This window comes from Neopelma chrysocephalum, unplaced genomic scaffold (genome assembly GCF_003984885.1).
Source record: "Neopelma chrysocephalum unplaced genomic scaffold, ASM398488v2 Primary Assembly neopelma1_42, whole genome shotgun sequence".
NCBI classification, from domain to species: domain Eukaryota; kingdom Metazoa; phylum Chordata; class Aves; order Passeriformes; family Pipridae; genus Neopelma; species Neopelma chrysocephalum.
In genome coordinates this window covers 8,979,273-9,005,651 of record NW_020897700.1, presented here as the reverse complement: position 1 = coordinate 9,005,651, position 26,379 = coordinate 8,979,273, and the positions used below count along the sequence as shown (strand labels likewise).

General features: G+C 39.0%; 1 protein-coding gene and 1 long non-coding RNA gene across 6 annotated transcripts in view; one reads left to right on the top strand and one right to left on the bottom strand.

Moving 5' to 3' along the window:
- Window positions 1-11,508, bottom strand: part of DCTD (dCMP deaminase) — a 19,172-nt gene extending 7,664 nt beyond the window's left edge. The window contains exons 1-4 of one of the 5 annotated variants that reach the window (XM_027676655.1): window positions 11,380-11,508; window positions 10,041-10,091; window positions 7,313-7,424; window positions 5,777-5,912 (exon numbers count right to left, since the gene is read on the bottom strand). In XM_027676655.1, coding sequence (XP_027532456.1) covers window positions 5,777-5,912; window positions 7,313-7,424; window positions 10,041-10,063 — 271 coding nt within the window. In that variant the 5' untranslated portion in view covers window positions 10,064-10,091; window positions 11,380-11,508. Of the gene's footprint in view, window positions 1-5,776; window positions 5,913-7,312; window positions 7,425-10,040; window positions 10,092-10,929; window positions 11,028-11,221; window positions 11,288-11,379 lie in introns of those variants that run through there. The other 4 variants (XM_027676656.1, XM_027676657.1, XM_027676654.1 and 1 more) reach the window with 4 other exon arrangements.
- On the top strand, window positions 11,505-26,379 carry LOC113964411. Its single transcript, XR_003533184.1, has 3 exons — window positions 11,505-11,735; window positions 24,196-24,334; window positions 24,419-26,379. It is a non-coding gene; the product is annotated as an uncharacterized LOC113964411 (long non-coding RNA).

Genomic DNA, 26,379 nt, shown 5'->3' with positions numbered 1-26,379 from the left:
ATATGAGGTAGTACTCATCCTTAAACCCCTACTTAAGAGGGGGTTGAGGATGAGTAATTAAGAGACCCCTACTTGTCCTATAAATGGTAATTTTTTGGGATTGAACACTTAACATGAACATGTTCTCAGTGGGTTGCAGAGTCAGAAGCACTCTTTCCACCTACTAAAAGTGGTCTGACTAGAAATTTTATAAGAACCACAGGACTAGTCAAAGTGTTTCTTAATACTGTTTAAAGGGTTACATGCTTGATGAAGAACATGGTAAGGACCACCATAACTTTAAAGAACTTTTAAAGAAGCAGTCAGAGGAAGGGCTAGAGGGAATGACTTTTTAATGTTATTAATTACTGAGCCAAACTAGGAATTTTGAGAAAAAATATGCACTAAATATGGTGTTACATTTGAAAAGAATACATTTCAATGCATATAGATTGTCGCACAGCAAGTTTTGACTTATTTATTAATGTAAGTCTTTACAGTGTCATATCAACCAACTTGACAAATATTATGGGTTCCCAGTACAGACACATGGTAATAGCACAGCATCCTTCAACATAAACCTGACACAGGAATGGATACAGGGAGTTCTGTAATTTGGCCCACTTCAGTTTCTTGGTAAAATCGTCACCTTCTCACGTTCATCCCTTGTCCACTCCATCTTTGCCCAAGCTCCACCTACCAGTTATCCTTTACTTGCTGGATCTCTGACACTGAATATAGCAAAAATCACGAGAGGTATCAAAATATTAATTAAAAGAACGGAGTCTGGAATGACAACCACTGTTGCCAGTGGTTGATGAATCTGGAATTTGTAGAACAACATTTTTTTTTCAACCTTTGTGAAAGTGTAGGGATGGTTGCTGGTCACTGCATTAAGGGCAGGCAGGACACCGATGCTGGGCTGACATTGCCCTCAGCCCTTCCTGCTGGTCTCTTTCTTGCTGTGTGTTGGATAAGAGCAGTAGCTGTAGTCAGGGCGCAGAGGCAAGGATAACACCACCAGGTTTTGTTGGAGTCCTAGCCTCTTCAGACTGCAGTAAGAAAAACAGAACAGCCCCAGCCTCACTGCTTTCTTCCATGAGTAAAGAGAACTGGGAAGTGAAGATGGGAACCGCTCAGCCCATTCGTGAACATCACAAATCCATGCAGGACAAGAGTAAGTGGAGTACTCCACGAGTAAGTGGAGACTGTCTTCTATAGATCGCCTTTCCAGCTGAAGTCTCAACTTTGCACTGCCAACTGGAGAGAGAACATCACACCTCTTCATAGTGCCTTATCAAATTTTGTGCTGTCAAAATAACAGCTTCTATAAAACTAACATTTGCCTGAATATTGAGTGTTCATTTCTCTGAAAAATTGACAAAAAGCTCATAATCCTAACACGAGGAAATGTTGATAACAGTTTGTTTCATTTTACACAGCAGGTACTGTTCAATTAGAGCATACTTTTTGCCACAGCACATATTTTATCATATCTGAACCTGTATAAATATTTGTAAGCATATTTACTCAATATTTTCTGTATTGCTCAGAGGCTTCTAAATTTGCCAGTCATTTTGATTGAAAACTCTTAATTAGAGACTGGTTGTCAAATAGATGTTCCTAGATTACAGTGGAGACAGAGGGCATAACGAGAGCACAGCAACTAACATTAGTGGGAATATTTGCGTTAATAGGAGAAAAATGTAATATTTTAAATGATTGGTGAGTGGAAACTGAGCATCATCAAATCCTTGCATTCATCTAACAGAAACAGAGGGCACACTTTTGACTCTAAAAGCCAGAATTCTGCCTAATTATTAAGAAGCTTCTGCACACAGTACTGAACACAATGCTTCAAGAAGGGCTTTTAACAACATCTTAGTAAAGCAGGTATTCAAAACTAGCTTTCCATTTCTCTCATGTGCACAGACACATCCCCACTGCTGTCACTGACTGGCAGCCTGGAAACAGCCAGTCCCAACATAACAAGAAAATTCTGATTTTGTGCTGTGAAAAATGGCATTCTACAAAACACCCTGTGCTTTCTGACATAACAAGGCTAGACTACTTAACTGTTCAAATATACACTACAACTAGAAAGAAGAGTTTTAATCCGCTTCAAGGCTCTCATAAGGAATGCATAGTATCAATAGAGGTGATCCACAGTCACTATTCCTGTAATATCCAAATGCCTTGCAAACATTTGTATCCTCTAAGGTAAAGTGAGCACTACTCACCACATTTTAATGCCTTCTTTCAGTAGCAGCTCAGGTTGCACCTAGATTTCTCAATCAAGCACAACCCTGTCCCTAACAGTGAGCTGAGCAGAACCCACACTTGGGGTGGTATAGATATGTACTGTGCAGCAGACAGAGATAACCCAGACACTGGTGAATTTCGAACCAACAAGTTTAAAGATGCAGCAAAATTCAAGAGTGACAGGACTGATTTAACCCTACAACAGAAGTTCAAAAGGTAACAGTCATCAGTAAATGCATGGGAAAGGAGGAAGGGTTAATCACAGTGAATAAGAAAAGCTAGAAGAACAATCCTGGCAAAAACAAGAACCTATAAACTAATCACAGATAAATTTAGGGTGGAAATTGGAAGTTTTCTAGCCACAAAACAATGAACCTGATCAGAGATGTGGGGTCAATGCATCCATCAGTTCTGCTGGAGCTCAATAAATTTATTATAGGATCATCTAACACACTTCTGCAGAGATAGCCTCTGGGTCCAATCACCTACTATGTCTCTGCTGCTAAACATGACAGGGCCAGGGACTGACTCTTGGCCCTGAGGCCAACTAGCACAGACTAGCTCGTGTTCATGTTACCCAGGGCTCCATCGGCATTACACAGTACTTGGCCCTGAGTTTCCTCAAGGCTCCACGTCTCAAGAGTCCCACGACACCACATACTTATTTTGCATGTCTCAGTTCAAAGTGCATAAAGAAGTGAGATAACTTTTTTTGCAGCTCACCAGAGAGGTATTTTCAGAGCATGAAACAGAGTATGAGTTGCATATCCCCCAGTATGGCCTGAGGGAAGGAGGAGGGTTAAGCATAGCATCTCAGCAGGCTTTGCATTATAAGCCTATACAGGATGATGTTTTCTTGCAGCCTTTTTTCCACCTTGCCTTCCAGAGCACCATTGGAGGAGCAATACTCAGGCTTTGTTCTAGAGAGAGCTAGTCAGAGTGGTCCAAAACAGATGAGAAGTGAGCTAATGTTTATGCCTCACCTACAACACTACATAAGACCAGGAGGTCAGCATTTAGATCCTCCCCCAGCTCTTTTCTGTAGCCCTACAGATCCATGAAGTAGCTCTAGAAAACACCTTCCAACTTAGTGTGGTGGTACATGCACAATTACCATCAGCTTTATCTAATAAGCTACATTGCAGCTCTAGGGATGAAAGTGCCACCATTCCCACGGTTAGCTAATGGAGCACACAGTAAGTTTGTACCATCTCTGAACAAGCCAGTCAGAAAAAAACAAGAATAAAAAGTTCAATTTACACAAATGCTGTGATGATTACCAAAAACAGAAAGGAAAACATGACAATTTAATGAGATTTTAGCAGCAATTCTACGTGTCCCAAAATTTTTTAAAGCAGTTTTTTTTTTTATATATATACTTGTCTGGTCTGTCAACTGTGCTATCAAGATTAATAAGAGACTGCTGGAGTTTAAATGATCTGTGAATTACAAAATAGGTTGTTTATTCATCACAGCAGACACTTTGTGTTACAAAGTTGTGATTTTTTTAATGAGGTGGAGATTAAGATTCTGAGGAGGAAAGGCAGTAGTTAGACCAATCCGCAGAAATCAACTTGTCTCTCCAAGCTGTTACTGGTTAGTGAATTTTTTAAACATCACATGCTCCACATCTTTCGGAGGCAAAGTTAACCAAAGAAGTAAAATTCTCACGTCATCTTGTACAAAGATTTTTCACAGCACTTTTAGTTTGAATTAGTCATCTTAAGGTGCCTGGAACACACTCAGGTGCCAGAGACCACCCACACCGATCTTAGTTCAGAACTGAGATCTTACAGCAGCATAAAGGTTCAACCAAAATCAATATTCCGTTTTCAGTGCTTTATATTTAATCAATTGGCTAACACTTCTTTCCACATCCTACAAATAAAGAGCAGTCATACCAAGTTGCACCATTATGGTCACAACACTATATATAAAACCAGTGGTTTAGAGCAGACTTCAAATTCGGCTGGAGCAGATTTCAAATTTGGCCCTAGTACTGGGAATACATCTCTTATGAAAAATAATATGAAATGATCTTGAGCTTAAGAGTTAACATTAGAGGTTTTATAATAAATTGGTAAAGTGAACAAGGACAAAGTACTGGGGTTTTAAGAACTCAAAAATATCAAACTGATGAATTATGTGCTGAGCCACTGCATATCATCTTCCACTTCAATGCCACGGGAAACCAGAAAATGTAATGCTGGTTTTTAGAGACAGCTCTGGGTGAAGTCAGGCAATGTCAAAACTCATGCAAGTTTAATTTCTCTATCAGACCAATTGTTAAAGTTACAAGTGAGAAACAGAATTAGTAGGCAGAGATAAATACTGCACATTGGAAAAGAGCCAGTGTTTCTTTGCAAAAGGTGAACTCTGGTGCTTATGTCCCCCCACCCATGCAGGGAGAAGGGAAAATTTCTCAAGGCTCTTGCTCTGTTTTGTTATTCTTTCCCCTGCCATTCCTGCGCCCAGGACAGGCTGAGATGCAGCATAGGATGTAGTTCCTAATGCCTGTTTTTCCTGTGCCCATGGCTTCTGCTGCATCGGCCTCACCCACACAGATGCAGCAGGAGCTGGACTGAGTATAGAAAGATGAAGGAGGACTTAAGGAAGCACAGGGTCTGTACAGTCTCTTATCAGTCCTAATGAAGGTTTCTTCCCAACATCAGCTGTTGCAGGCCACAAGGCAGCTCAACTCCATTTCCACGCCCAGAAGACAGCAAGCATAGCATGAAGTCTGAGGCAGCCCAGTCTCCTTGGTTCCTGCAAACTACACCAGGCTCAGAGGAGGAACTGTACAGCCCTGCTGACAGGTGCACCAAGACTCAGAGGACCCTTCAAAAGACACTTACAGAAGGCCAAACTATGCCTACTGCAAAGACAAAAACAGGATGCAAAGCAGCACTCAACCACATTCACCACAAAACCATCCTTGCTCTTCATTCTGTTTGTCCATTTAATACATGTGAATCAAATCAGAGGCTGAAATAAACAACAAAAGTTACCCCACCCATGGAAGGGTAGATCCACTGCACACCACGAGGCAAAAGTGGCATGGAATGACAGAATGCAATCACACACTTCAAGACAAACAAAATTCCGTTCCTTCATAATAGGTATCACCTATGCCATTGACACCTGACATGGAAATTTCTCACAAGCACTGGAGTTTACAATTTTAATACCTGCATTTTAGACCCAATTATTTGTTTTGCGTATACACGTGCTCTGTAATTTCTGTGGAGACGAACACACAGAAGCAGCAATCATCTGCATACACTGCAACTGTGTGCTAATGAGCTGCTTTATATTTACAAGCTTTCACTATCCAATCCAAAACAGCTAATATTTATGAACATATTTCACCAGGAAGTCAGCTTTTCATAAAGACTGACTTTTATCCTGCTGTACCACATGTAGGCACATTAACAAAATCAAGTGAGTGGAAGAAAAACTGATCAATACTTTACCAGCTGAACTTTCACATTTACAGATATCACAAGTCTAAACTGTCAACCACAAGAAGCCTTACCATAAGGATACTTTGTGTCTAGTCTATTTGCTGCTGTTCTTGTCCAGGGTAGTACATCATCACTGCAACCATTAGGCATCCCATTGTAGCCAATTCCAACAATCTTGTTTTCTGCATTTACAATGCAGGCACCAACCTAAATAAAATCAGATTTATATAGTACCAACAGCATGTAAAACAACATATCAACAGGAAAGATGAGGCGATAATAGTTAGTCTTATAATTTTCATTTAAGTGATAAAAGTTTCACTTAATATATTAAGCCACACTATCTAGTGAGCAAGGCCACAATTGTACCTAATTGGTTGGACTTTAAAATAAATCAGGGCAGCGGCAACCCAGCTAGCCCTTTGGTCATGCCATTCCTATCTCAACCTGCCAGCACCATTCCTTGTCTGATTATGAAGTGAATCTAGTTCAGGGAACAGCACTGATATAACCTCAGTAAACTTGTGAGTTCAACTCCTCAAACTAGCTTTTCCAGCAGCAGTATGAGCAGCAGCAGCAAAAGAAAAGTTATGAAAATGGAACAGAAATACTGTATTATATTCATCTGTAATATCTGTTGGCTTACAATAGTGTAAGCCAACAGTATTGTTGGCTTATGCAGGCCTCACAAGCCTTTGTGTCTTGTTTACACAAACATGCACTAAAATACCAGACCTTTTAACTCCCACCTTTCATTGCTTCAATCCAAGTCTACACAGGGACTCTTCTTATAGAATGATAACGTGTCCCATTTTTATCTTTTCTGCCTATATTATTTACTGAAATGGCAACAGTACTGATTTTAATTCACACAACCTGTTTATCAACTAGCTCTTGGTAACAAAAATTTAGCCCCAAATGAATACCCTTCAGTGAGCCAAGTGCTGTAACATATAGAAGGCAGTGAGTAATTGAACAGATTGTTTTTCTGGGATCTGCTTCCTGAATTTTTTCACACAAAGGAAGACTAACAGGACAACTGGATCCTGCAGAACATCATGTTTCTGATGTATCAATTGCCTCAAAACAATACTGAATAAGATTGAACAGAGGTACATGAAAGATGCAAAAAATGGGGACAGACAGTGAAACAGAGGGAAAAAGGGGATCTTGAGGGAGGAACCAAACTAGAAGAAAACTCCTGTCAACCCGAGAACAAACAAACAAATACTGTTACAGGTAAGGAAAAGAAACTTGTAAAATGCTGTGTCTTAAAAAATTACAATCTAAACCTTTCAGCAGTTTTACCCTTCTCTAAAAGTGACTATATTTACTGGAAAAAGGAAAGAAAATGCAAGTGTTATTTTAACTTCTAGATGAAAAGATGATTCACAAAACTCCAAGCCACAAATGTACACACAGAATTATACACGAGGTCAGCCCCAATAAGAGAATTTCTGTAACAAAAAGTGCTGACTATGTTAAAAATTGAATAGCTATACACTAAAATAACTTTTATTAAGAAATCCCTGGAAGTGCTACATGTGCATCTGATGTGATGTGCAACACAGATTAGGTTATGTTATTATTATATGTTGCCTTCTTACCTGAGAGCTTGGATCCTTGCTTCTTTGTGCTGACAAAAAAGCTACTGCCATAAAATATTCAGGCCATTCCAAATAATCTTCTCGTTTTTTGCAGGATGTTGCATTGCTGAAACTATAGTTTATAGAAAAAAACAGCCATCAGCAAGCAACACACACCCAGAGTTACAACAAATTTTATTCTTTTAACATGCACAAGTTTAAAGTAACGAGGATCAGAATGTGTCTAAGACCACACATGCACTAATATTTTAAGAGTAAAACCATCACTGTTTTGTGCTTTCCAGGAACTTATATATGCAACATTTCCTTTGGGAGGGGGGGAAGCATCCAAGCGAGGTTACAAGTTTCAGTTTTAGATAAGAAGGTTGAGGTATTCAGTCACTGAGCTATTTCAAGACAGAGCAACTTATCCTTTATAGATAACACCTTGCATATTTCGAAGAGTCAGATATATCATGTACTGGCATTCTTCTCAAACAACAAAATGTTTTTTATGATGGCTGTGATTACTGCAAGCCTCTAATCTAAGTTATTTTCTACTTCTGCCTATGACAAGTGCTTGCTAGATTTGTATTTGGTAGCTGCCTCTACAGTCATTCATTTCTGACTGTACAATTATCACCATAAGTTTGCCTCTTCTTACAATATTTACCACCAAAAATCTAAGGCCATTCCAATAGTCCCCTGCTAAGTTTCCCTTGAGATTATGTCCTATGAAAGCCTTCTGAAAACTGACAGAAGAGGGGCTCAAGAACTTTTCCTTTACATATAATGTATAAAAGCATCACAACAGGTTCCTTCTTTCCCTGCACTGAAGGGTATATTTGGGGGAAGGAGGAAGGAAAAAAAGGTGATGCATCATTTTCTCTTGTGTGCTTGGACTGTGTAAGACACAGCAGGGGAATTTCTGTGCTTTTCAGCTCGAAGAGAAGAACGACAGACACACCTCTCCCCTCTCCACACACATATCTAAGCTTTGAAAATTTCAAGAAATTTCTCCAAACTCTCGCACCTATTATTGCTACAACTTGAAAACCAAACCAATGGAACATCCCAAGCATAATGACTAGCCTATCAAAATACAAGGGGCACAGTACGTTTCTTCTTGGGCTCCTCTTACCAAGGACTACAGCTTAAGACTGAGGCACCCATCTAGCGAGGTACAGCCATGCAGAAAAATCCATCACAGGTAACTGCAAACAGCAAGACATCTCCTAGCAACACTAGTACCAGCCTCTCCAGAAGACAAATGTGAGAAGGCAAGTGTTTAGTTAATCATTATTTTTATAACCAAAAACCTGTATTAGAGGGTTGCAGTTAGCTTGTCATAAAGAGGTTACACTATTTCAGTGAAGACAATGCCAGCACATGATAAAACTGTACTTTAGAAACCTACAGGGTGCTATTTACCAAAGATAAATTGCTGGGTTTGAATAGTTCGTATGTGGCACATTACAAGTTAGCAGTTTTGGCTTGTTCTTGGAATGAATGAGGATCATCCTTAAGGCTACTGTCTCATTGTTAAGGAGGGAGAAACACACTCTTGGTGTAACCCAAACACCTCTCTCATATTTTGACAAGAGTGTAAATAGTGCCCAGAACTGTCAATTGTCAAAACAAACACATGAATCAAGTATGTGATTCTGAAAATGCACAAACTGGCTTGAGTCACTATAACTAAAGGATTGGGGCTATATCCTACCAAGAAGGAAAAAGTGTTCAGAGAACAAGAAGCTCACAGCATAAAGGAAAGATGAAAGACATTCCCTCACACTTCTTCATGCCAAACAGAACTTTGACAGGCTAACTGAAATGTCAGAAGAGTTTTTGAGCTAACTGATTATTTAAAATACCTCACAAAACCAGATTTATAAAATCTAAAACACCATTGGACTTTATGATCAGTTTAATACATTCCTAACTACATGACATTCACAGTGACGTCTTTGGAGAGAGATGAAACACACAATGCAGAACTACAGTGAATAAAACATGCTGGGGAAAGGGCTCCAGAAAGACAGCGGTAATGTGAACTAAGAGGTCGTGAGTTATCCTTTTGTTAAACTAGTCCCTAGCAACCCTATTTATCCAAAACACAAAAAAATCTAGTATTTACTTTTCTAATAAATACAGAACTGTATGTAAGTGGAGGTCCCTCAGAGTACCAACTTCACAGGGAGAGAAGCATATCTAAAAAACAAGCAGAAGGCTTACATCAAAGAGAACAGAAAAAAACCCCAAAGCCCTTACTAAATTACTTCTACTTAACATCACCGTGTTTGGCGAGATAATTCCCTCAACTCAGTGCACAGGAATGCAGGACTGTGAAGTGGGTATAAACCACTTAATTTCTGATTGAGGAGAAGCCAAGGCCTTGGCTAGCAGTCAAGCACACACAGGAAAATTAAGTTTATGGATTTGGTGCAGCTGATCATCTTCTTTATGCTCATTTGCAAGTTCTATAATTGCATGAATGAAAGCTACTCTAGAAAATACCATAGCTAGCTGTAGAACAAGCAATTAAGGTTTACCCTTATGATAACCCATAAGAACTTATGAACAAAAATAATGGGAACTGAAACCCATGAAAAAACCACTGCTCAAGAAGAACACGAGGGAAAAAACACTTAATTTTTTAAAAAATTAGTAGTCTATAGTAAAGTTTGTGTAAACAGTATTTCAAATAAAAATAGAGAAAAAGGTTCTGTAATTAGAGAACACTGCCTCCCTTTCCACTTCTTTTTCATCCATCTAGGCTTCAAGTAAGCTGTAACACCATCTGAAAAAGGAAAAAATGTCATTCAGCTACTTAAAAAAGGCCTACCATAACGAAAAAATTCATTGAGAATCCTAAAACAGAATATATCACCTCAAATCTTTTCATACAACAATTATGATGGTCAGCTATAAAACAATATAGTATAACCAGAGAACTAGTGAGTATCAAACCGACCCCCCTTTTCTTAAGTTTTTCCTCTGCTTTCTTATCTTTGATATCATGTTTATTATGTTACAACTCTATTTTACAAGTATTTTTCCCCAGTATCAAGTATACTACTAAAGACCAACTATCAATACTTTGTCATTTCAACCACAGAAATTAAGGTAAAAATAAAGTGTGTATTAAAAATAAGAAATAAACATCTTCAGCAATGCTCTTGTTCCCCAAAAGCCAAACAGGATATGGGCTCTTGCTGACTTTCAAGACAATCTTCTTCTTTAAGTCTCATATTTTATAATCACTATTAGATCAAACGAATGTGGTATTTCCTTTACTTGAGGCTTTTCCCCTTTCCTCTCATTTAGGTACTAAGATATGGTCATTACCTATTCCTTACTAGGAGGGAAGGTTTTGAGATAGAAAAATCAACCTTTCTTAGAGAAAAACGATACTCAGTGCATTGAACATTACCTATATTAAAATTTTCTTGTGAGATAACCCATCAAACCTGTAAACATAAACATTGTATAGAAATACTGAGCCCCAATAGAGCAGCACAAGAACATCTCCCTTCACTGAACGTATTTCACTTTTACAGTCACTTTTGACTTTAATTAATTGCCTGTTCCTCACGCCGGTCTCCATTTCCGGAAATAATGAACACGAGACAGCCTGCCTGCTCTTTTTGCCACCACGGAGATTACAAAGCGCAAGGAAAACAGACGGGCCTTCGTAGGCTCCAAGAAACGCCTCCCCGCCGGGACGAGTTTTCCCGGGCACGGGCACGGCCGCGGCCGGCGCCGCCCCGGAGAGCCCTCGGCTCCGCGGAGCCCTCCTCTCCCTGCCTCTTCTTCCCTCCTAGGACACTACCTTCCCTCCCTCTTCTTCTTCCCTGCCCCGAAGGACAGCGGCTTCCCTCCATGCTGCCCTCAGCCGCCGGGGCGGCCGCATGGAGCGGCGGGCTTCACCCGCGGGCGGCCGCGGCCAGGCCCGGGACTGAGAAAGTTTAGTCAGCAGGAGCATGAGGAGAGCACGGTGCCGGTGGAAAAGGAATGACGGGCGGGAAGAGCTTGGAAAAGCCTCCCGCGGGCCCTCCCATGCCCCTCAGCCTCCTCCACCCGCGTACCCGTTCTGGCAGTGGCCGGGCTGAGGGCGGCTCATCCCGCCGGTGCCGCGATCTCTTTCCTTTCGCCGCTTGGCGCCACAGCGGAGGCGGGCGGGGAAAGGGGCGGGCCCGGGGGTGCCCCGGCCCCGGCCCGGCGGGAGGGCCCCGGTTTGGATGCTCCCGCAGCGCCCGGGAGCTGGTCCTGCTGACCCGGGGGAGGCCACTGGCATTCCCGGGCTGCTGCTAGAGCCTCCGCGACATGTAGACGAGTCGCTTGAACGTCTGTTTGTGTAGTTTTCAGTTTTCTGACAGATGCTGTTCCTAACGCTATGCTTTGACACAAGCATGAGCGTTTTCACCCGCCTCACGCTCTTGAGGTAAATACTATTCATTAAAGCTTGACATTAACATATTCAAATGTCTAAAAATCGGGTGGTTTTTTTTGTTGTTCTCTGGATATGAAATTGATATGTAAAGTGAGTTATGGTTTATTAATATCTCCAGCTGCTGCCAGGTTTTAGAAGTCTCCCAGGATGCACAGGTAGCTGAACATGTATATTGTCCATTACAATGCAAAATAAGCAGTATAATAATAAATATAAAATGTCGGTATGGTGTGCTTGTCTTGCTTCTGTGAGAGCTCCCTACCCTGGCTGGCTGCCACAGGGGTCAGCCTTTATGGAAGCACTCAAATGGGAGCACAGTACACATGTTTGCTCCGTGGGGCTGCAAGGCATCAAGTGAAAACTGCCCAAACCCAGCCGTACGTGACCAATTCGGTTCCCACTGGAGGCAGTGACAGGTGCAGCATGCTCAGTGATGGACAAAAGGAAAACACTTGCCTTTGAGAGCATCCCCAAGAGGGGTTTGTGCGCACAAGCCGTGGGTTCACACTGCGTGTAAGCTGCACCATTGATCTGAATGTGGTCAACAGATATGGCTGACATAGTGGTTTCCTGCAGCCTGGTCAAAAATCCTCCTCTTCATCCAGGAAGATGCTTCAGGTTGGAAACAGGACATTTTTTGGAAACTGGGTACATAGCAGTCCTATCCTGGAAGCTGTCTTTATAGTTCCCCGTCACTGACCATATGCATAGCAAATTGAACGAGTGGGTACGCGTTACTATACCAGCATGTGTGCAAGAAGACAGCGAAATCAAGAACCTGCCATGCTCAGAGTTATTTTTGAAGCTATGCCAAAATAGAGAGATCCTGCAGTGATCAAAACAGAGAAACACACTGCTAATATGTTTTCGTATTTACATTGCTGTATAAGCTAGCTATCTTTTTCTTTTTTTGAAACAACTGACAAACCATCAAATATGAAAATGTTACTTAATTTCACAGATATTTCCATTCATTTGTAACCAAAAAGCTTGGCAAAAGCAGCCTGTTATATTTCAACTGACAAGTTTTTCAGCCCTCAGAGTGGAAAACATACAGCTATTTCCATTTGCGAGACTTCTATTATCACAATTTCATATGGACAACACATGTTCATGTACGGTTTGTTAATGAATGAAAAGAAACTATTTAAATGCAAGAAAAAGGAAAAATTTTAATGAAAGTAGCATCATTCAGGAAAGCATAAACCTGGAGGTAAAATGAAAGACCTGACTATGGCTGATCGTGAAGAGAGTTATGGAGCACTCAATTAATCTGGAGAAAAAAATAGCATAGTTCAATTCCAAAAGTTTTCTACTCTCTGTATATCTGTTTCTGCACTCTTGAAATATGAATTAAAATAGATAGTGCTGCAATTACCCATGCCAAATTTGTTATTTTTCATAATTAGGATTCTGAAGACAGACCGTAACACCTACTAACCTTTAAAATTTGGTGCTTTTGTGCTGATCATACGTAGTGAATGATTTTCTGTTCTATGAGCACCAGTTCTTACAAACTATTCCCTTCCTCTGAACTTATCACATTTTCCAGCTAACACCTATAAACAAGTCAGAACCAAATTCAAAGTAATACAATTCCAATTTCTCAAAAAGCAAATTAAGATTCTTGCTCCCTTCTCTTTCTCTCCCATTATACAAGAAAAAAATATACAGTGCAAAGTAACTGCTTATATTACTAAGCAATGAGGTTTTTAATTTCAGAGTGGAGTTTTCAACTTTCTATGAAATTACATAAGAATGATATATTTTTTGAAATGCAAAATGCAAAACTTAGATGTTTTTGTCATGCTTAGCAAATAAGCTTCCATAATAATTTGAAAGTACTGCTGGCGGCCGGTCATTTGTGGTGTCCCCCAGGGATCAGTGTTGGGCCCAGTCCTGTTTAATGTCTTTACTGATGATCTGGATGAGGGGATTGAGTGTACCATCAGCAACTCTGCAGATGACACCAAGTTGGGGGGGAGTGTTGATCTGCTGGAAGGCAGGAGGGCTCTTCAGAGGGACCTGGACAAGCTGGAGAGATGGTCTGATTCCAATGAGATGAGGTTCAACAAGGCCAAGTGCTGAGTCCTGCACTTTGGCCACAACAACCCCCTGCAGCGCTACAGGCTGAGGACAGAGTGGCTGGAGAGCAGCCAAGCAGAAAGGGACCTGAGAGTTTGGATTGACAAGAAGCTGAGCCAGCAGTTTGCCCAGGTGGCTGAGAAGGCCAATGGCATCCTGGTCTGGATCAGGAACAGTGTGGCCAAGAGGTCCAGGGAAGTGATTCTTCCCCTGTAGTCAGCAGTGGTGAGGCCACACCTGGAGTACTGTGTCCAGTTCTGGGCCCCTGAGTTCAGGAAGGATATTGAGGTGCTGGAGCAGGTCCAGAGAAGAGCAACAAGGCTGGTGAAGGGACTCGAGCACAAGTCCTATGAGGAAAGGCTGAGGGAGCTGGGGTTGTTTAGTCTGGAGAAGAGGAAGCTCAGGGGAGACCTCATCACTCTCTAGAACTCCCTGAAAGGAGGTTTTGGTCTCTTTTCCCAGACAACCAGCAATAGGATAAGAGGGCATGGTCTTAAGCTGTGCCAGGGGAGGTTTAGGTTAGATATTAGGAAGAAATTTTTTACGGAGAGAGTAATCAGACATTGGAATGGGCTGCCCAGGGAGGTGGTGGATTCACTGTGCATGGAGGTCTTCAAGAAGTGACTGGATGAGGCACTTAGTGCCATGGTCTAGTAACCATGGCAGTGTTGGATCAAGGGTTGGACTTGATGATCTTGGAGGTCTTTTCCAACCTATGATTCTATGATTCTATGATTCTATCTCAATCTGGAAAAATGACAAATTTTTTTTTTTTTTAAATTTTTCAAGCATTATTGACTCTTCTGTTTTGTTGTTCCTCAAACTGCAAAAACCTGGCTAACAATATTCAGCATTTCTTATAATACAACAGTGATATATGGCCCGAGGAGGAAAACTTTTGGTGGAATTTTAGTAGATTTCTCCTATAGGGTTGCTAAACGACACATCTTCTGGAAACCTTGCTACATTTTGATTTTTCCTTACGTTTTTTCAAAGAATTGTACTGCAAATTTCTCTTGCAGCCAAGTTGTGACTGTTCTTCTGACAATATGCTACATACCTGACATGACAGCCTCTTTCTTCAAGCACACTTGGGAAATAGGTTACACCTGGATTAGTGGTCAAAATACAGGGTTGTGCTGAGGGTAGGTAGTTTGACTTGCTACAGGTATGGGGCAGTCATGCTGCCTGGCAGGTTCCATAAGACTTCTCTGGCAGCTGCCTGCTTTGCAAAAGCAGCAGCTACTCTGGATCTGCTGTCTGAATCCTCCTCTCCATTAACTCTGCTTATTTGCATCCTTCATCTGTCTCAGAACCATTCAGATCTCTTTGACAGAACTAGAGGGCTCTTACTCAAAGCTCCTGTTAAGACAGACGTGCACTCAAACAGACTGAATTTCTTTTAATTTTGTATCTAACACTCTCTTGTTCCACAGAAGGACGATATATGTCAAGAAGACTGGAATACCTCAGATAGTCTTTTATAAGTTATCTTTTTTGTGTCTCATTTACTAAATGGTCCCAAGCATGGATTATCATGACCTTGCTGTTTAGACATCAATAAACAATCTGAGCTGATTACAAATACTTTAGATGCTCTTATTAATGAAGAGCGATACAAATATGAAAGACATGCTAAATATATAACCATCTGTCAAGGTGTTTATATTTTTAGCTTCCTGCTTGTGAAACATTCATATCTACCTTTTGTCAATTTTGATAAAAGCAAATTAAGTCCAGTTTCAGGAACCCCCAGTTTCCAGGCCCTCTCTTCTCTTTCTTACTGCTTGCCAACAGACTCTTTTAACTTTGCTGGCAAGCAAGATCTCTCCCCAAATGTACCATATGTATAAGTCATGGCTCAGAGAGTAATGGTTGCTATTTGCCAGGATATGGAGCATGCAATTTGGTAGACCACGCTCAAAACTTAAGGGAAAAGTAAAAAGAAATTGCTAACAAGCTGTTTTCTTTTTCTGTAATAGGATGAATTTTTCAGGAACTGATTACTAGGTTTGGAGAGAAATACAGATAAATAAATATGACAATATGTCTTTGTATCTTAACATCTGGTTCTTACCTATCTTTCAGATGAGTAACTGCTCATTGTCAAGATAATTTTCATAGTTAAAGAACATTATTTTTTAGGCAAGTCTCATCTTCTAAATGTTTTTCCAAATAGGAATTTCTACCTGAGTTAAACTTTCTCTTCTATACTTGCTTACAGACAAAAACCACATTAAATACAAATGCAGCTGCTGGTATATGTTGCAGTTCTCAATTTTTGTAGTTAATTTAATCAAGAATATGAAGTTATGGCTTCTTCAGTGATCAAAAAACATTTGTTGCAATGTCAGGCTTTGTACTGTGAACAAAATACTATTTTGGAACCTCTGTGGTAGAAGACATAAACGGGGTTAGCTGCAGCATCTTGTTAGTAAATCAGCTCCTTAACAGAACTGCAATAAACTGCTAAATTTTCATGTTGTAGCATTTTGTACAGGGGCCATAAGCATTTCAGAATCAATACAGGATTTTTAACTTTAGCATGTAACTCTTTATACTACATAATTTTGTAACTACTTATTGATAAAGATGGTAAGAAATGCGACTTATTACCAGCCTATGATGAAAAACAAATTGGATGGTATCATGCTAAATTAGGGGCAGATAGAAACCTGTTAAAAATCTGGTATTTTCAAACTCAGCCACTAAAATTCAGGACATTGTAATTTGTGTTTAGATGCCTACCTTTTTGCAGATTTGTAAGCAATGAATGCCAGAAATTCTTGTGCATGATGAGTATGCCTGACAGAATCGAGCCAATACTAAGATATCTCTATGTTTCTCATGTCCTAATGGAAATCTTCTCTTTGTTCTTAAATTTTGATGGCTTGTGTATTACCTTACCTTTCTATAGCATCTGTTCCTTGAAAACTAGAATCTAGTGCTAAATTTAAGTTTTCTTCCTTCCTGTCCAAGTGAGATACTATTTTGAGTATCACATTCTCAGTCTTCTAGACTCATTCTGCAGTTTACTAACTCCTTAAATCCAGAATTTTTGCACTTTATTTTGACTGGGGTCACAAATGAGTATATAAATAATACTCTTTAAACAGTCTTCTGATCCATTTTTAGCACTACAGCTATTTTTCATCTTACCTAAAATTTTTATAGACATATGGTGCTTTCCTAATTTTGACAGCTGTCTTTTTTATTCAGATTGTCGGTTGTAGTTACAGGCAAATATTGTCTTTGCAGTACCTTGATCACATCGTTGTTTCTTTGGTATCAGTATATTCTCCAGCTAGATTTGTTCTTTCTGTATGTTATTTGCTGATGTTTTCTCTGTTTGTGTTTCTGCAATGTTTGTATCTAAGTCTTTGACCAGTCCTCTCCTTTTGAAACTCCTTGTTCCATTCATACCTGCCCTTGCATCCAAATTCCCTGTTTTATGTAAGCTAGTACAATTCTCATTCTGAATCCAAAACACAGCACTGTACCAGCTACTAAGAAAAAGTTTAACTTTATCCCAGCTGAAACCAGGATAACGGGACAAAAATGGGTGCTAGAAAAACAGAAGATATTGCACATGATATTTTTTCCTATCTCCATTTAAAACTGGAAATGCCAGATAATCTTTCGAAGTTGTGCTTTGGAAAGTAAACTGAGACACAAAGTCTCAGACTGCAAATCCTCTGGCAATCATAGTGTTTTCTTTCAAAATATGAATTACCTTCTTTGCTCACCCATACTAGTCATGATCACAGATATTTTCCTAATTAGAAGTGAGAAATTAATTTTCTGCTTTCAGTATAAAATTTCACTTTCTTGGCACACTGCTTCTGTACTCAGCACCTGCCTACATACTTCACAGCTTTCTATTTCTTCTGTTACCTTCCCCTTATTTTTCAAGGCTATTTTTAATATCTAAGAAGATTATTTTCTATTTCCATCCCTTCTGATTTGGTATGATTTTCCTATCATGATGAGGTAGCTTTTCACACTACATCCATGAACTTTCCTCAAGTCCCAAAATCTGTTGCAGTATGTTAGCTTGCAAAAACTCCAATTGGACAATAACACTACTTGTAATCACTCCATCAGACACATTCTGAAGACAGAAGCCTTTACTCTTCCATACAAATAATATTGAATACACGTATCCCTTCCCATCTGGGCAACTAGTTTGCTGTTAGTAGTCTTTCTATTTCTTCTCCCGATACAAATTCCATTTATGTTTGTCTTCTATAACCTCAGTGAAATTTCTATCCAAGTTTGTTCTTGTTCCTCTCAAATTCTTTTTCATTTATAATAAGCTTTAGATTTCCTCTGAAGAGAATTTTCCTTTTTTTATGTATAATTTCCTGTCATTTATCTTAACTGTATCTTTAGATTTCATTATTACAGTGTGATAATACTTAAATCTTCATATAAGAGCTGCTATGCAGAATCATTTTCTTACATCTTTATATGGGATTTAGCATGGAAGGTTTTAAGAAAATGTGCTAAATCCGTTCTGTGATAAGAGATGAATTACCCTTTCAGCTAACCTGTGGATTCGGGCAGGGGGGAAAGACAATATCTCAGGATTCTCAGATACACTGCTTTAGCTAGCTAAATTAAACTAAGTTAAAAGAAATAAAAAGAACTTCTGCACTCACCCTGGGTTTGTCCTGCATCTCACCTCACCATGATGAGATCCCTTTGACCTACTTGCCTTTCAAGTTTGCCAATATTCCCAATTCCCCAAATTAGCATCAAAGGCATTTCCCTTCCTCAGTAATAACTGCTCCATCCCTAGGACATAGCACTAAGAGAACTATGAGACAGGAGGCACAGTCCCTTCATTTTGTAACATCCTGAGTGTTAGCTTGGCATCAGGGCAGAGGGAGATCAGGTGCCACTATCATTATCATAATATATGTGACTACTTTTCATCTCTTTTAAGTTCCAGCTGTTTCCTAAACTCACTGAACTAATTACAGAAGAGCAGCTAACAGCCACGCTGCTCTAACTTATCAATAATGAAAAGTGAGCTGGAGCTGTCAGAAAATACATTTGACATCCTAACTTGGAAGAACAGGAACTCTGTGCTCTCTCTGTAGATATGAGGGGAAATATAACCATTAGTAAACCTAATTTATTTCATAAGCTGAGTTGACAGCATGATTCCTTTTCAATATTTCCTGGCACTTTTCTATTATGAGATTCTGCTTTTGGTTGTCTACGTCAGACAAAGATGATTTGTTCAGACTGAAATAACCCAAGCTGAGCACTTGCTTCTACCAAGATTATTTTTTTGTCTTTCAGTTTGTATCCGTATTTTTTATGCTCTTGTAACTTTAAAACCATTATAAATAAAAACATATTCACTTTAGGAAGGCATTGACTCAGATGGCAAAGATAGTATATGGTAAACGAGGAGCTTTGTGCTAGAGAAAAGAGACGATTAGGTAAAGAAGGCAAAGATGGGGTTGTGATTTTTGAAGCAGGAGTCATTAAGGAATTCCAAGATGGGTGAGCTATACATTGTGGAAAGGGGAGACAACCATTAGTTAGATATATCCAATTCCTATTTCTCAGAATGCAACAGAATGTTTTTAGGGTTCAAAGTACTGAAGAAGGACTGTCTTTTGAGGCCAGTCTTCACAGCAACCTAGGGAGATAAAGAAATTAAATAACAGATGTTCTTTACTTTTTTCAAAACTGAGGAAGCAAAAGGAAAATGAAATACAGTATTCTTCATTTACAGGAAAGTAAACTGAAAAACTGCCTTTTACTTCTACAAAAAATTCAGTAGGTTCTACAGGGACAGTAACAAGGAGAACTCCGAATCTCTCTCCTGGTATATATGTCTTCTGGGTTGCACATTTTTCCACAGAAGATGAATGTCTTACACAAGTGAAATAAGAAACAGACCAAAGTCGTAAGAATTTTATGGGCTTTGTGAAAACTAGCTACCCTTGTTAGTACAACTTTTTAGAATAAAAATGTTTCCATGCAGAGTCTGTTAAATTGACTTTAATGGTCTTTTAAAGGATTAGAGGATGGAGGATTCTTGTTGGGAGATATTATACGGGTCAATTTATCTGTGCATTTTGTGTTAGAAAATTTTTCAATATTTTGAACAGCACTTCAGCTGATCTGCAGTATGAGAACCTGAAATTAGCTAGCACAGTGGAATCAATACGGAGCAATATTTTGTCTCTGAAAGAAATTCAGTCTGACAGAGAAGGGTAAGAGCAGTGTGAGGAAATGGAGACTACCTGAAAAGCCAGATACAGAAATTTCCTATAAAGCAGTACAAATTAGTTGATGTCACTAGAGCAAGAAAACCATAGTGACAGAATAAGATGTTATCCAGGTTCCAGAATCCTTTATTATCACCACCTTAGGTCACTAAGCTTCACAAGCTATATCCATCAAGTTTGATACCAGTATATATACTCACGGCTGAAGCTAGAAGGTGCAGTGCTTTAATGTACTAACAATTTACATTAAGACACCTGGGTTCAAAGTCAGTTTGTGACAGAAACATAATGAGTTTGTTGGTCTCAGCCTGCACTCTAGTGGACAATTGCACATAAACCTAGTCCTGAGGAGAGTCCCAAGAATTAGATTTGTTGGCCAAGACAAGGAGAAATTCATGTTCTCAGAACATTATTAAAAATAAAATATCTTTGCTATTCTGAAAATGTCTGCTATTCTGAAACACTGCAAGATGACACATTTCCATTAGCATCTCTTAAATACTGTGTTCAGTATTCTTGTTACCAGGATCTGAAAGAATACAACAGAAGGTGAAACACTGCAATGGAAAGCAGCAAAGGAAATTAAATGCTTCCATGTTAGGGGGAAAATGGAGATAAGATGACATCCTGCCATAGTAGACATATATAAAGTTTATGACTAGGTAAAATATATGTCTTTATTAACCTTCTTGCACTGTACAAGACACTGAAAAACAAAAAAATGACACACAAAATAATGATAAAAAGAAATATTTTCTTGATACATAATTAACCTGTAAACTCATGTCTGAAAGACATCTTGGAGACAAGATCTAAATAGGACTTAAATAAAAGATTATGCTGTTACATGAATAATAAGAATAGTAAGGCTTATTTTAGATAGTATTAAAATGTATGAGGGATATAAACTCTCATGATTCAAGTTATAAAACAAACATAAATTACCTAAAGCATGGGAAGAAAATATACCCACAGATGTTTTATTTCATTAGTGCATCCCATAGAATGTTTACATGTACTTCAGGGAGCAGGCAGTAGAATACTGGAGTCTCAGATTTGTGTAGCCTGTGGTATTTCCTATGCTTCCAAGATAAATTCCTTAATGATGCATTTGCAGAAATTAGCTGCAAAAAATTGTCCAGAACTCCGACCCCATTCCAGCTTATTGCTCTTTACATTGTTTAACCTTTTATTAGTCAAAGAACAATATTGATACCCAGGTATTTAAAATTACAATCACAATCATGTGCCAACTACAGAGGCAAAGTAAAAATTTTATTGAGTTATCCTGTCTTTTCAAAATTTTTTAAAAATATATAAAAATAATATTAGCTATCACTAGCTTAAAATTGACTCTTACATAGTACATATATTATATTAACATATATATACACTATATTAAAACAATTTTTTATGGTCCTCTAATCTGTCCTGGTCTAAGATGACGTTTCCATTGTTTTTCATCATGTCATCTACCTCACTCATTTTCAGGAATGTTTGAACCCTTCTACATTTTACAAGCCTACATTTCAAGAAAATTTAAAATTCAATTTTTATCCAAATAAAGTTCACTTAATGAAGTGTCTACCATTTACCATGTTTAGAATGCTATATTTCTAGATTTTCTATAATTAAAAAAACAGTCTCTTTTTCAGTCTTTTAATGACAGAGCAGCCTCTCTGACATTATTCTGATTCCAAATTTAGAGAATCAGAAATATTTGTAAAGAAATAATTTTGCCCTCAATTTTGCAAAGAAATGCAACTCCAGATACAGAGAATCACAGAATCACAGAATCTGCTGACTTGAAAGGGACCCACAAGGGTCCTCGAGTCCAACTCTCAGCCCTGCACAGGACCATCCCCAAGAGCCACAACATGTGCCTGAGAGCATTGTCCAAAAGCTTCTTGAACTCGGTCAGGCTTGGTGCTGTGACCACTTCCCTTATCCTTATCAAACATTAATTTCCACTATCCCCTCGGTTACTTTTATACTGTTAGTTTATCAAAGCTCTTCTTTCCATGGTTCTTTCATAATTACCACTTCTGACTATTTTATTCCCAATCTTCTGATAGTTGATGGTTTTCTTAAAGGTTGAACCAATAAATGTTAGTGTGAAAATGTGAATTATTATTTACAGGAAAACTTTTTTTTAGATTTTGTAGATTAAAAGTGAATTTTAAGTACTTTTCAAAGTGAACTAAGTGAATCTGAAAGCCCCTAAAATAACAAGGCAAATAAAGTCAAATCTTAATCTATTGGAAAAGGGAGCTGACTCATAATTTCTGCTTATGCAAATACAACAATATGCTTCCATGAGTAAATTCTTACTCCAAAACTATGTTTTTGCAGAATAGCTTGACAAGAATAATTTCCTTGTAGATTAAAAAAAAATTAGAAATATTAAATAGTCCCTAAATTTGTCAAGCATAACGCAGAGGAACAAAGCAGCAAAGACTCATATAACTTCAAAAGAATTTGAATTATGCATTTAAATTTGGACTTGTGGCGTGAACTACGGTAATTACCAGGAAAATAGCAGCTTTTGCAGTCAATAACAGACATTGGATTGAGTTTGTCAATTTTTCTGAGCTGACAAATGAAAGCTGATAGCTGCTGAAATGAGCTGCAGATTATATAAGAACTACTACGGTCCATAAGAGCTAATGCTTTTATTCTCAAAGCCTGAAGCTGTAAAAATATTAATAAAATCATTTGTATTTCACTAGTTGTAGTGCATCAGGTACCCAGTAAAGAAAGGTTTCTTGATGGAGGTAGTCATTTTTTCCACTTGGCATCAAACACAGCTTTCTAAAAATGTTTTTCTGCTCTATTCTCCTGATAATTCAACAGCAGTAGGACCAAGAAAACCTTGTCAGAAGTACTGACTGCTTGCACAGAATTTTTGTTATACTCATGGCCACCCGCTGGCAAATACTAATGCACAGAACAAAAATAAGTAAGATAGCTATGGCTCAAAAGGGATAGTGCTGGAAATGGGATATAGCAAGTGTAGTGATAAAGGAGAAATCCCACCCATAATAGTGGTGCCTCACAGCTAGAGAACAAATAAATAAAGGCCAGTATTTATGCTATGCAAGATCTTAATCTTTATTTGTGATCTTACAAAAGAGCTTAAAATACTTTACTTTCTGCAGAGCAGAGATCTAAAGGAGGAACATACTGTAACCATGACTATATATATTCCAGGGATATAAACCACTGAATGACAGCTCAGGATCAGCCACAGCTGATCAAAGCCTCAGGAATTTTATCTCCTCAACTTCTGTGGGACCCCACTGTGACTAGCTTATCTCTTTGATCCTAAATTTAGAATATGCCAGAATGGGTTAATCCTACATGTTTATTTTCACATTTGACAATATTTTTTAAATTCAAAGAGTAGGCAGGACCCTAGCTTTCAATTTTCTCACTGTTTTCCATCACCTGGAAAGTGCCATGGCATAGAGAAAACTTTTGAATTTCACCTTTTGGCTGAAGTATTTTCAGCTTTTCTCTAGCTCTTCTGCAAAATGTTTCTGAATTACTTTGCAGAGAAATATGAGTACTAAAAAACCTTAGAACAAAAGTTCTTAAAAAGTACCATGAAGGGGAAGTGAGAAGAACACCAGTCTGTTACTATTTTTACACCTGATTATTTTGAAAAGTCATTGATTTTTTAATGCTGTAATTGAACTGTCTTAGATGTGGTACAGATTTCCCAGACCAGACAGTCAGTTCCCCTGTACTCAAGGGTATAGTAAGATTCAGACAAGCTCTGAGCAATGGATCTTCTTATGAGCCTGACTGGCATCTGAGTTACCCGAGGCATGCAAGGTCTCTTATGTGAAGTTGATGAGAGAAACCTTCCTTCTGCTCAATCTCTTAATCATTCACTGCAGTTTTCAAAACTGACTTCTGCACAGAGGCCTCGGGACTGAGCCACTCCCTTTGGTCCTGCTGACCCTGTGTGTGCCAGACTCATGACACAGCTGGGTCACTGAAGAGATATCATGAAGAGTTGTCCCTGGTGCTTCAGCAGGGACGCCTGAGGCATACATATAGCTGTAGCCTTACTGTGCAGAGCATCACTCTGATTACCATTGTCATTCCAGATACGTTGTCAGTAGGAGTGCCACAAAAATATAAATGGGGACAACTGTTCACTGAAACCGACAGTGCTATGAGGTAGCAGAGCACAGGCAACTCCGTGAATTAATTATCCATAGGACTAGGGGAAAAAAACAAGGGTAGGTAAGTACACAGAAAGTCCTAGAACAGCACATGCACATTATTCCCCCATATCTCCCCATATTTTTGTTTCTCTATTTTCTACAGACCCAGGTCTGAGGAAGGGAACCCTGCCAGGAATCTCCTTCAACAACATCTAGATAAGATCACGGTCAAAGAACAGCAAGAGACTTCCATCCAGGGACGACTTCTCCACAGCTTTGTTTTAATTCAAAAAAAGAGTAATGAAGTAAGAAAGACATTTTTGTTACAAGGAAGTGAAGGGCAGCTCAGAGTCTCAACTCTGTACAGGCACCAAAGAACCTGTTTATGAATATTGTAGTAGGAATACATACTTTCTCTTAAGAAAGACTTCAGAAAGGGCAAAAGGAAGCTGGTGTAACTAACCAGCAGGGTAAGTAAGGTTGTTACAAGCAAAAATCCATCTTTGAAAATGCTGAAGTCATGTTCCAATGACACAAGAAGAAAGAGGTACAAACCCTGTGAGGTTAAATGTGAAAACATATAAGGCAGACCAAAATAGCATCTGAATAATCACTAACAAAGGAAATCAAAACTAATAATCCTTTTCACTGCAAAACACATCAGAGGCAGGAATTTTGCTAGAATCTGTATGACAAGTTCATTTTTAGGTCATGAAAGAGTACTCAGAGAAACAAGGTCATTGCAGAGAAGCTAAGTGAACCCTTTGCATTGGTGTTCGCTGTGGAAGGAACTGGAAAGATTCCAAAACTGGAACCCTTCTTGGTGGGGGACTTGTCTGAAGAGCAGTCTGAAATTGAAATTACTGTAGAAGAGATTATGGAATAAATAGATAAAGTGAAAATCACCAGGACTGTATAGTATTCACTCCAAATTTCTAAAGGAACTCAAGGACAAAAGAGCTGAATTACTCACTGCAGGGTGTAACCTATTGCTTAAAATTGCCTTGCTTTTGGAAGGCAGTAGATGTGACATCAATTCTTTAAAAAGGTTCCAGGGAAAATCTGGGAAATAGTAGGAATCTAAGTCTGATGTGTATTGGGCAAATTACTAGAAACTATGATAAAAAACAAAATTAGGGGACATCTGGGTAGGTCTTATTTATTTGGGAAGAGTTAGCATTCTGTTGAGGAAAATACTGCTTTATAATTCTGATAAAAGTTTTTCAAAGGAGCTGTAAAGGGTGTGGCTAATATGGAGATGATGATGATGGTCAATACACCCTACTTTGATTTCCAAAAGACTTGAGTTCAGGTTAGAATTAGGGTTTGCTAAATGCTTATGTCTACAGATATGGTAAGACTAAAAGTAGAAAAAAAGGCCACCAAGGCAGGACTTCAGGGGTGGCTTATAGGCAGCACATTATGTGAGGGCATCGTAAGCACGTTCAGCCTGGTCTGACATAAGCCTTGGGGCATGACTAAGGAAAAGTTGTTCCAAAGGGTGTGACTCTTGTTCCCAAATGGAGGATAAGGCCCAGAAAAGCAAAGACCTTGTACTGGTAAAGTGAGACACTATTAACTGTATTGTTTTTTCAGTGCATTCAGAGGTAGCTCTGTAAATAGGATTTTGCCAATACAAGTAAAAGGCCAGAAACTCTGTTGTGACCTGACAGTGCAGGGTCTCAGGAGCTGTCTGGACTTGTCTTGACATGACCTCATTTTAATTTTTTTGGGTTTTGTGTGTGTGTGTGTTCTATGAAAATCATCTAGTGGTATTGCCTAACTAGGTTGAACGTGGTCTATGTACACTTTATATGGTAAAAGCCTAACTACCCTGTTGTATCAGTGGCTTTTTATGTTGAAAGGGGCTGTAGGAGGCTGTGGGCCAAATTTCAGACTTCAGCAATGAGAAGGATGCCAACTATAGTAAGAAAACCCACGCAGATCCCAAATCAGAAGGGAAAGAGACTCCTACTGTGAACATTAAACTTTTTCCATCAAAGGAAACAGGAAGCCAATGACTCATAACACCTCCATTTCTGACGCACTCTTTTTATGGAAGATGGAAGTTGTCGACCCTAGCTCCCAGTGGGACATACAGCAGGTGAGCACAGCACCAGAGAA